General features: G+C 43.1%; 1 protein-coding gene across 1 annotated transcript in view; it reads right to left on the reverse strand.

The window, feature by feature from the left end:
* Positions 1–228: 228 nt before the first annotated feature.
* The window catches only part of LOC141173045 (phospholipase A2 inhibitor and Ly6/PLAUR domain-containing protein-like), a 117,688-nt gene continuing 105,852 nt past the window's right edge, over positions 229–12,064 (reverse strand). Inside the window, exons 3-5 of the mRNA XM_073657678.1 lie at positions 7,153–7,302; positions 6,856–7,002; positions 229–484 (exon numbers count right to left, since the gene is read on the reverse strand). Of these exons, the coding sequence (XP_073513779.1) occupies positions 357–484; positions 6,856–7,002; positions 7,153–7,302 (425 nt within the window). The 3' untranslated portion in view covers positions 229–356. The remainder of the gene's footprint in view (positions 485–6,855; positions 7,003–7,152; positions 7,303–12,064) is intronic.

Consider the following 12,064-nt stretch of genomic DNA (forward strand, 5'->3'; position numbering starts at 1 on the left):
ACTTTAATTTGAACTCACTCAATGGTCTGAGATTGTATGGATATCTTAATGGTAACTCTCGTCCATAAAAGTCATGGAGTGGGTGCCGTGTTTCGATGTGCCATAAATATATGGGATGGCTACATATGTGCGGAAATACTTAAAAATACACAAGAGGTTTTTTTTTAATTTGCAAGAAAATTTATTTATTATTTTCTGAAAAACAATTAGCATATGTAGAAAGCAATACATCATTTTGTTTGATTTATTTAGAATTTTATAAGAATTTTTAACATCCGCAGAAAGCAATGCATAGTTTCATTTGATTTTCATCTGTATTTTCTGACTCTCGGAGAGCACTTAGTATTTAGCAGATATTATGTTTCCGCAATGCAAGACAGGCTTTCAACATTTCCCACTAAGGACCCAATTAGCATATCATATCCAGTATCACAGACTTTTTGTGAAGTGCAACCTGCGAAAGCATATTTATTCTCCACACCGCCTAAATTCAAAAGAACAAAAATAAGGAAAAGAGATGCAAATTAACATTTCTATCCAGTTGTATCTGTGGACAGGGCTTTTAGTTGCATATTCTTCTAGAAAAAAGTCAACTAATATGGTGACCATTATGGCCAATGGAAGGGTTGAGTTTCTTAGAATGGAAATCAGAAATGTCATTAGGCTCTATAGAAATGATGTAATGGAAAACCCATGGTTGATTTCCCTTGTGATGGTGATGCAGAGAAAATAAACACTTACCAACAGATTTCCCCACAAATTATAATTGACCTCTAGTGATGAACGAGCGTGCTCGACACTGCTCGATACTCGATCGAGCATCGGGGTGCTCAGGCACGCCAAGTACTCTATCGAGTATTTTGGATGTGCGAGCACATGCTCAAGTCCCGCGCATATTTTGTTTTTCAGACACTAAACATGGGGGGATTGCCTGCCAATCACAGTAATGCAGTAGTCATTTTGGCTACTGGCATTATTGTGATTGACAGGCTGTAACACTTCATCAGGTCTATATAAGACCCGGGTGATGTGATGCTCGCCACACTGTACCCTGTAAGAGAGTAGGGATAGCTGCTGGAGAAGGGATAGTAGTGCATTACAGGCCTCATGGCAGGGTTTATATTGCCTTACTGTCCTTGCTACTGAAACCTAAAACCATAAGTCCGTTTTAGGGCTACATCTATTCTGTTCAATATAAATACCAATGTTAGATGTATTTGCTGTAGGAATAGCAGCTGGAGAAGGGATAGTAGTGTATTACAGGCCTCTAGGCAGGGTTTAGGCAGTTTTTGCTGCTGAAACATACAGTACAGACCAAAAGTTTGGACACACCTTCTAATTTTAAGATTTTTCTGTATTTTCATGACTATGGAAATTGTACATTCACACTGAAGGCATCAAAACTATGAATTAACACATGTGGAATTATATACTTAACAAAAAAGTGTGAAACAACTGAAAATATGTCTTATAATCTAGGTTCTTCAAAGTAGCCACCTTTTGCTTTGTTGACTGCTTTGCACACTCTTGGCATTCTCTTGATGAGCTTCAAGAGGTAATCACCGGAAATGGTTTTCACTTCACAGGTGTGCCCTGTCAGGTTTAATAAGTGGGATTTCTTGCCTTATAAATGGGGTTGGGACCATCAGTTGTGTTGTGCAGAAGTCTGGTGGATACACAGCTGATAGTCCTACTGAATAGACTGTTAGAATTTGTATTATGGCAAGAAAAAAGCAGCTAAGCAAAGAAAAACGAGTGGCCATCATTACTTTAAGAAATGAAGGTCAGTCAGTCCGAAAAATTGGGAAAACGTTGAAAGTGTCCCCAAGTGCAGTTGCAAAAACCATCAAGCGCTACAAAGAAACTGGCTCATATGAGGACCGCCCCAGGAAAGGAAGACCAAGAGTCACCTCTGCTTCTGAGGATAAGTTTATCCGAGTCACCAGCCTCAGAAATCGCAGGTTAACAGCATCTCAGATTAGAGACCAGGTCAATGCCACACAGAGTTCTAGCAGCAGACACATCTCTTCAACAACTGTTAAGAGGAGACTTTGTGCAGCAGGCCTTCATGGTAAAATAGCTGCTAGGAAACCACTGCTAAGGACAGGCAACAAGCAGAAGCGACTTGTTTGGGCTAAAGAACACAAGGAATGGACATTAGACCAGTGGAAATCTGTGCTTTGGTCTGATGAGTCCAAATTTGAGATCTTTGGTTCCAACTAACGTGTCTTTGTGCGACGCAGAAAAGGTGAACGGATGGACTCTGCATGCCTGGTTCCCACTGTGAAGCATGGAGGAGGAGGTGTGATGGTGTGGGGGTGCTTTGCTGGTGACACTGTTGGGGATTTATTCAAAATTGAAGGCATACTGAACCAGCATGGCTACCACAGCATCTTGCAACGGCATGCTATTCCATCAGGTTTGTGTTTAGTTGGACCATCATTTATTTTTAAACAGGACAATGACCCCAAACACACCTCCAGGCTGTGTAAGGGCTATTTGACCAAGAAGGAGAGTGATGGGGTGCTACGCCAGATGACCTAGCCTCCACAATCACCAGACCTGAACCCAATCGAGATGGTTTGGGGTGAGCTGGACCGCAGAGTGAAGGCAAAAGGACCAACAAGTGCTAAGCATCTCTGGGAACTTCTTCAAGATTGTTGGAAGACCATTTCCGGTGACTACCTCTTGAAGCTCATCAAGAGAATGCCAAGAGTGTGCAAAGCAGTCATCAAAGCAAAAGGTGGCTACTTTGAAGAACCTAGAATATAAGACATATTTTCAGTTGTTTCACACTTTTTTGTTAAGTATATAATTCCACATGTGTTAATTCATAGTTTTGATGCCTTCAGTGTGAATGTAAAATTTCCATAGTCATGAAAATACAGAAAAATCTTAAAATGAGAAGGTGTGTCCAAACTTTTGGTCTGTACTGTATATCCAAAAGTCCTTTTCAGGGCTACATCTATTCTATTCAATTTAAATACCACTGTTAGCTGTATTTAGTGTAGGGACAGCTGCTGGAGAAGGGTAAGTAGTGCATCACAGGCCTCTAGGCATCATTTATATTGCCTTACAGTCCTTGCTGCTGAAAACTAAAACCAAAAGTGCTTTTGAGGGCTGCAACTATTCTATTCAATATAAATACCACTGTTAGCTGTATTTGCTGTAGGAATAGCTGCTGGAGAAGGGATAGTAGTGCGTCACAGGCCTCTAGGCAGGGTTTATATTGCCGTACAGTCCTTGCTGCTGAAACATATAACCAAAAGTCCTTTTTCAGTGTTACATCTAACCTATTCAATTTAAATACAACTGTTATCTGTATTTAGTGTAGGGATAGCTGCGAGAGAAAAACACAGCTACCCACTAACTGGCCAAAACACTAAACAGACACATTTCCAGACTGCTTGCCCTGGAAATGTTGCCATTTAGGTTTGTGGACACTGAGGCTTTTCGCAACTTCATGGTAGTCCCTTGGTACTGTGTGCCCAGCCGACACTATTTCTCCCATTGTGCCTTCCCCACCTTACGTACGTGTCCCATAACATCACCCATGCCCTGACCAATGCAGTTGCTGGGAAGGTCCACTTAACCACCGATAGATGGACAAGTGCTTGTGGCCAGGTACACTACATTTCCTTGACTGCACACTGGGTGAACCTTGTGGAGGCTGGGACCAAGTTGGACCCTGGGACAGCACACGTCTACAGACGCTTAGAATTGATGGGACCTAGTTTCATCAGCGGTTTCTCCCACCTCTTACACTAGTTCCTGCACCCCCGTCTCCAAATTGTTGTACATATCAGTCGCAAGATGGAAACACCGCAGCACTGACTTGGAAAAGCGGCAAAAGGTTCTGCTGACATTCATTTCTTTAAGTGACAAACAGCACACCACCTCAGAGTTGTTGAAAGGTCTAACAGAGCATACAGACATGTGTCTTTCACCTCTGAACCTGCAATCAGGCATGGTTGTGTGTGATAATCTGTAACCTGATGGCAGCTCTGAAGCTTGGCAACCTTGCACATGTACCATGTCTAGCCCACGTGCTCAACTTAGTGGTTCAGCGCTTTCTGAAAATCTACCCAGATTTTCCTGCACTACTTGTGAAGCTAAGTCGCGTGTGTGCCCATTTGTGCAAGTCACCTGCCAGCTCACCGACTGGTTTACGACGTGACCACATGCTGGAACTCAACATTACATATGTTTGCAGGGCTTTGTAAGCAGCAGAGGGCAGTAGCTGAATACCAGCTATAACATTCCCATCAATATTCTGGTCAGCTCTGGCACATAAGAACTGATGAGTGGACATGGATGTCTGATATCTGTGATGTTCTACAAAACTTGGTGAGTGATGATGATGTCATAATCAGCATGACTATCCCACTTCTGTGCAGGCTCAAACTCTTGCTGCTCACAATTAAATTAGAAGCTTTGCGTGTGGACCAGTTGGAGATGGAGTAAGAAGGTAGAAAATGTGATAGTAACCGGCCCAGCCTCATCTCCTCTTCTTTGCATGGATTGGGTGATAATGAGGAGAAGGAGGCTGAGGAGGAGGAGAAACAAGACATGGTAGCCTGTGCTACAGAGGGTGTTACCTACGCCAGCTTCAACCCATCTGTTCAGCGTGGATGGGCTGAAAAGGAGGAGGAGGAGAGGGAGGAGGAGATGGATAGTTGCCTTCCTGTTGGGGACAGGGAAGTCTTACCTGTTGGGAATCCGGAACGCATGGCTGACTTTATGTCCCGCTGCCTTTCCCGTGACCCTCATGTTATATGCATTTTGATCAACAATGATTACTGGTTGATCATCCTTTTAGATCTACGCTACAAGGAGAGCTTCCCACCTCTCCATCCTGAGGTGGAGAGTGCTAGTAGAATGGTGCAATACTAAAAGGCCGTAGTTGAACAATTGGCACAAAAATTCCCATCTGATAACGCTGGTGGCAGAGGTCATAGTTCCTTGGAAAACCAAATAGTAGAGATGAGGGAGACACAACAAATACAATGGAGACAGGGGAAGATTATCAAAGGTCTGGGATAGTTTCATTAGACCCTCCCATCACCAAAGCCCTGATACACGGGGTACTCTGACAAAGAGGGAAATGTTTTGGAAGATGGTGAAGGAGCACTTAGCCGACTTTGTGCTGTACAACTATTGGGTATCCAAGCTGGACACCTAGCATGAACTGTCCCTCTACGCATTGGAGGTGCTGGCCTCCCCTGCCACTAGCATTTTGTCAGAGTGGGTTTTTAATGCTGCGGGGGGCATAATAAGTGATATAAGCTGGGAGGGAATGGGGAGAGGAGAGTCACCTCACCAAGTGTTGTTGCATGTTGCTCCAATGGAAATCATCACAGATAAAACCACCAAATTTTGCTCAACTGTAACAGGACAACAATTTTCATTGCCAAGCTTTATAAATTGTAACACGATAGGAGTAATCTAGTTGAATGTATAGAATGTAAAATCCAATATGTAGGATGTACATCAGGTCCTTTCCAATGCGAGGAGATTTTAAATCACTTAAATTTTTAGGAATAGATAAATCGTTTAAACCTACAGTTGTGCTCAAAAGTTTACATACCCCGGCATAATTTTTCCTTTCTTGGCCTTGTTTCAGAGAATATGAATGACAAGAAAAAACTTTTTCTCCACTCATGGTTATTGCTTGGGTGAAGCCATTTATTGTCAAACTACTGTGTTTTCTCTTATTAAATCTTAATGACAACCAAAAACATCCAAATGACCCTTTGGAGGTTATGCGGACCTTGCCACTGATGGCGTTGCACAATGCACTATTGATTTTGTCCTTAACACAACTGTGCAGGGCAGGGATGACCCGCCTGGAAAAGTAGTGGCGGCCTGGAACAATGTACTGGGGGACAGCCATCGACATCAGTTTTTTAAAACTGTCCGTCTCAACCAGCTGGAATGACAGAATTTCAAAGGCCAGTAATACGGAAATGCTGTCATTCAGGACCATGGCTTGTGGGTGGCTAGGTTAGTATTTCCTCTTTTTCTTGAGTATTTGGGTGATGTAAAGCTGAACACTTATATGGTATGGTGTGGAGATGCTCGGTGACACTTGTGGTGGTGGTGATGCTGTCACATCCTCTCTTTGAGGGAGGTATGTGGTCCTGTTGATCATAAGCGGGAGGAAGAGGCTAAAACCACAGCAGAAGGGGGAGCAGGAGGAAGCTCAGATCTGTTATGCTTTTTAAGGTGTGTGTTCCACTGCACTTTGTGCTTGGAATTCAGATGCCTTATCATACAGGTAGTGCTGAAGTCCAGAACATTTATGCCTCACTTCAGGATCTGATGGCACAGAGTCAAACCACCTGACGCTTGTTGGCAGCAGATTCCCTGCTTATATTAGCAGCATGGTTGGCAGTATAAACCGATGTACTGGGTAGGGGCTGCCTGCTGTGCCGTTACACCCTGCTTCCTCCTTTGAGGTGCTGTTGTGGCACTGTGGCCACTTCCTCGTCCTCTGAACTCCAGCTGCGTCTTATCACTACACTAATGAGAGCATAATGGTGGCGGCACTTGTGATTTGGCCTTTATAGAGGCTGGGTCACGTGCTGCGACGGCCAATCACAACCATGCCGATACTTGGCATGGCTGTGATGCTTCCGGAAGTGCCCACATCAGTTAATTTTCTCAGTGGCTCTGAGGCTATGGGGTTTATGTATGATGAAACAAGTCCTCTAAACAGCAAAAGTCCACAAGCTAATGTCAGAGATAATGAACAAGAGACTCTATCTGTCACACGCTAATTATCAGCCAATCAGCTAATTATACAACAAGACATTTTGTATAATAATAAAAATCCTAAGCAGATAAGACTGTTACCTGGACGGGTTGCATCTCCACTAAACTGAATGCAATTTCCCTGATCACCAGTGCAGTCAACAGATCCATACTCCTCACATTCATAGGTTCCCTCCACAACACATGAACTACAACTGAGTCCATTTTTTGTGGTGTTCAGTGGTGGCACTAGAATATTAGAAGAGAAAGAGGACATTATAAATAGTTATGTTTTTGCAGATAGTCATGGGTGCTGCAAATCCTGATATCTACTTGCTGCTAACTTCTGATTTTATAAAACACATTATATGACAAATATTAGTGGTTTATTTTACTTACTTTTAATTGGACCAGAATTACAGTTATCAGTTGCACAACAGTTGAAGAAGCTATTCAGCTGGAAGCTACCTGTATTGATAGTGAAAATTTTGTTGCACTTGCTCGTGGAATTCATACATCCTCTGAGGACAGTGGGTCTCTTATCGCCATCTAGAAAAAGTAATAATATAGAGATATTATCAAGCCTGAATGTTTCTAGTAGTGTTCTCAACTGTATTCTGTGCATGAGGAAATTAGGTTGTCTCACTATTGATTTTCAGGAGGTCACCTCTCCCCTTTAGGCTACTTGCTTGGCAAAGGGCATAATGATTGACAGTTTGGACCAGTGGCCAGCTTCATAGTCGCGTGTACATGCTTTATTGAAATGAGCTTGGAAGAGTTGCGCTCCTTGTCTAGGAAACTGGCCACCACTAACAGACTGCAAAAGTGCATGATAATGCCCCGTCTCATGCTGCACATAACACATCTGCATCTCTGGCTGCTATGGGCATAAAAGGGGACAAACTTATGGTGTGTCCCCCATGCTCCCCTGACCTCAACCCCATTGAAAACCTCTGGAGCATCATCAAAAGGAGTGTCTATGATGGCGGGAGGCAGTTCACATCTAAGCAACAGCTCTGGGAGGGTATTCTGTCCTCATGCAAAACAATTAAAGCAAAAACCATCCAAAACCTGACAAATTCAATGGATGAGAAAGTTCAGAAGCTCCTTTCGAACAAGGGGTCCTATGTGCAAATGTAACTTCACCTAGAATAAAGTTTTGAGTTGAAAACTGTTTGATTTCAGTTTGTAATAACCTGCTAATGCTTAGAATTTCAAAAATGACCATTTTTTTGTTCTTTATTAAAATGAAAAGGTTGAAAACTCTGCTGTGCATTATAATTTGGAACATGCATTTTGATTGCAGTTTGAGTTTTTTATTTTTTAAAAAATATACTGTTATCATAGGCAGTTTGTACAAAAACCTTTCAATTGTACTCTAATAGTTATTTGACTGGAAAATGACAATGACTGCAATTCATATAGGTAATTTGGGAAAATCTGAGAAAATATTATTTGCATAATAATTTGGAACACAGTGTATATGGCTTGCAAACACTTTAAGGATTATTTACACCTGCCATCTCTGTCCAATGAATGACTACCAGTTCGCTATTTACAAGCAAAATTGTGGTCGTTTAAAGCAGGGTTCCCCAACTCCAGTCCTCAAGGCCCACCAACAGGTCATGTTTTCAGGATTTCCTTAGTATTACACAGGTGATAATTGCATCACCTGCACAGGCAATAATTCCATCACCTGTGCAATACTAAGGAAATCCTGAAAACATGACCTGTTGGTGGGCCTTGAGGACTGGAGTTGGGGAACCCTGGTTTAGAGGCTTCATTAGACATGCTGACCAGAATCCTATCATCATAGAACAATCGTTACTTATGATCTATGATCACATAGAATATATCGACAGAACATCTACTGTTTACACAGGATGAAGTGTTGATGATAACAATGATTTTAATGCCAACATGAATGACCCAATCACCCAATGAATAAGAATTCTGCTCATTGTTTCGATTGTTTTTTTGCAGTCTGTTAATGGTGGCCAGTTTCCGAGACAAAGACTGCAACTTATGACCATGTGATATTTCAGTTTTTCTTTTTTAATAAATTTGCAAAAATGTCTACATTTCTGTTTTTTTTTTCAGTCAAGATGGGGTGTAGAGTGCACTTTGATGAGAAAAAAATGAACTTTTTAGAATTTACCAAATGGCTGCAATGAAACAAAGAGTGAAAAATTTAATGGGGTCTGAATACTTTCCGTACCCACTGTACATTGAATGATGAAACCGAAACAGTACCTACTTTTCTAGAGGAGGTTCCTGGACCACCGAGATTACCAGGAAACCTAAAATGAAAGGTCCTGATTAATCAATCGGCCTTCACAGATGGGGTTGGAACCCAGGCTCTCTCCTCCTGTCCATATCCCTTCCAATGAATGAGGTACTGGAGGGGATTTTAGACCTCCTAGAATCCACAACTCTCTGCAACTCGTACTCTAAACTGTCATCAACAGCAACTGGAGGAGTCAGTGACAAGGGTAACACCACTAAAGGGACAAATTCCTTCAACAGGGATTTATGTAAGATGTTAGGGATGCAGATGGAGGAGGCTTCAATCTAAAGGCCACCGGATTGACCACTTCCAGAATCTCGTAGGGTATGTGTCTATGGTCAGGAGCCACTGCGGGTTTGACACTGTTTGTCTATGCAGCATCAAACCCGCAGCATCCAGATGTTACAGCAAAGTGGATGGGATTTCTAGAAATCCACTATGCGTGTCTGTGAACCTGCAGATCACCCGCTGAAACTGACATGCCACGCGCCTTTCAGACCCGCAGAATGTCAAATTCTCTTACGGGTCCGCTAGTGGACTTTCCCCATAGATTAACATCTATAACGAAACTCCGCATGTTAAAAATAAAATTGCACCATTCATTTGCATAAAATGAGGGCCGAAGTGGCTCGACTATTCCGCAGCGTCGTGGCCGCAATGGCTCCTGAACATGGGCATATACTCATAGGGACTGATGAATTTCAGACCCAACTTTGCTGATGGTAACTTAAGGTTAATGCTTCTGGATGATAGCCAAACCTTATTGACTACTTTAAAAACAGGAACTGCCAAATGTCTTCTAACAGCCTTCCATTTTTGGCAAACTTTGGCAACACCAAAATTCTTCTGAACCTCTTTCTAAACATCCCCGAGCTTCTGTATGGCAACCTTAACCCCAGAATACTCAGAATCTATCCTGGAAAATTCACCAAAATGGGGATGAAAACCAAAATTACAGAAAAATGGCGCAGTCTTAAGTACACAGGTACAAATAACTTGGACCCTTGAGTTAGGCCTTCTCATCCTTGGACCCTGGCCTGAATGTGATAGAGAAATTGAATTTAGAGAAAAATAAGGACCGTCGGGCGTGTCTAGGAGTTAGCTAGATGATTTAATGTAAGCTTACGACCAATGACCACAGTGATTTGATGAACCACCTCCTGCAAAAAATGCCTACATTCCTCAAAGGCTAATTTGACAGCGAGTAATTCACGATTCCCAACATCATAATTTCAGAAGACAAAAATATCTTAGAGAAAAATGCACATGGCCGCAAATTAGTCTGACTTTTGGTCCCTTGAGATAAAACAGCCCCCACTCTGACCTCTAAAGCATCCACCACCACAATGAATGGTTCCTGAATATCGGGTTGGATTAGAACAGGAGCAGACATAAAATACCTTTTCAATTTTTCAGAAGCCTCAATAGCATCAGGTGACCAATCTTTGAGCTCCGCTCCCGTACACGAGAGGTCAGTAAGAGGTTTAACAATCTGAGAAAAACCTTTAATGAATTTCCTATAATAGTTGGTGAATCCTTGAAAATGTTGCAATGCTTTTAGGTCACTAGGTTGAACCCAATTTATCATAGCTTGCACCTTCCCAGGATCGATTTTAAACCCATCTGCCGATAAAATATATCCTAGAAATTAAACCTCTTAAACATAAAAAACACATTTCTCAATTTTCGCAAATAATCTTTCCTCAGTCTTTGTAATACTACATGGACTTTATGAGTGTCCAAATCAGGGCAAAAAAATAAAATATCATCAAGGTAAAGAACAACAAATCTCCCAATGCAGTCATAAAAGACATCATTCATATAGTTTTGAAATACAATTGGTGTATTGGTCAACCCAAAAGGCATGAACAGATTTTCGAATAAACCCTCGGATGTTAAAAACGCTGTAGTGTCGGAATCTCTGCCTCCTGCCGGGCAGAGAAGCCGATCCCCTCACCGCCGCGGTCCGAGACCAGCTTCCTCCGGCTCACCTCCTGCGCCTGCCCGGGGAGCGCGCACTGCACGCTGGTCCCCGGGCACTGTGCTTAGGGCACGAGCACGTGCGCTCCCTCCCTCATAAAGGGGCTGCTTGCACTATCCTAAAGAGTCCCCAGCCTATGGCTGGAGGACTTCCCCTATATAACGCACCTCCTCCAAAATGGAGGTGCCTGAACAAGATTGTTGTTTGTGTGCTAACACTCTCCTCAGTCCTCAGGTTCCTGTGCCCGCCATCCTGTCTATCAGCCATGCCCGCCAGCCTGTCTATCAGACGTGCTTGCCTATCAGCCGTACCCACATGCTTGTCTATCTGCCGAGCCCACCAGCCTGCCTATCAGCCGTGCCTGTCTGCCCGCATCACCTGCCCGGCTACCAGCCATGCTCATCCGCTGTGCCTGTCGGCCTCGGCCATCAGTTCCGTCGGAGTCACCTGCTCTCACACAAGGTCGGTCCCAGAGTGGCACATGGTTCACCTTCCCGGTCCCTCCTTGGTTCACGGAGTCGACTAAGCCGCCGTGTGACCAGGTTCGGTCCGGGTGGGCACTTAGTTATGCCCCTCTGGTCCCTCCTTGTATCACAGCACAGAGGTTCCACCACCAGGATCCATAACAAATGCCGTTTTCCAATATCACCCTTCTTGATGTGTTTCAAATACTAAGCCCCTCAAAGGTCAAATTTAGAAAACCAGGTAGCCCCAGTAGGTGGATTATAATGGTCGGGGATGAATGGAAGTGAGTATGTATTCTTAACCATGATCTTGTTCAGTTCTTGGAAATCGAGGCAAGGATTGAGGCCACCATCTTTCTTTTTTACAAAGAAAAATACAGCAGCCACAGAGGAAGAGGAAGAGGAGGAGGAGGAGGAAGGATGGACATGATCCTTTTGTAAACTTTCGTTCACATAATTTTTATAGTGGTAAATTCAGGCCCAGATAAAAGATAATGCTTAAGTCCGAAGGCCCCCTCATAATAGGGACATGACTATTCCTACCCACTAGGACTCATCCCTGCAGACCGGAGTGGTAGG

This window comes from Phyllobates terribilis, unplaced genomic scaffold, assembly GCF_046119375.1.
Source record: "Phyllobates terribilis strain yellow unplaced genomic scaffold, ASM4611937v1 Scaffold_12__6_contigs__length_324123572, whole genome shotgun sequence".
Taxonomy (NCBI): Eukaryota; Metazoa; Chordata; class Amphibia; order Anura; family Dendrobatidae; genus Phyllobates; species Phyllobates terribilis.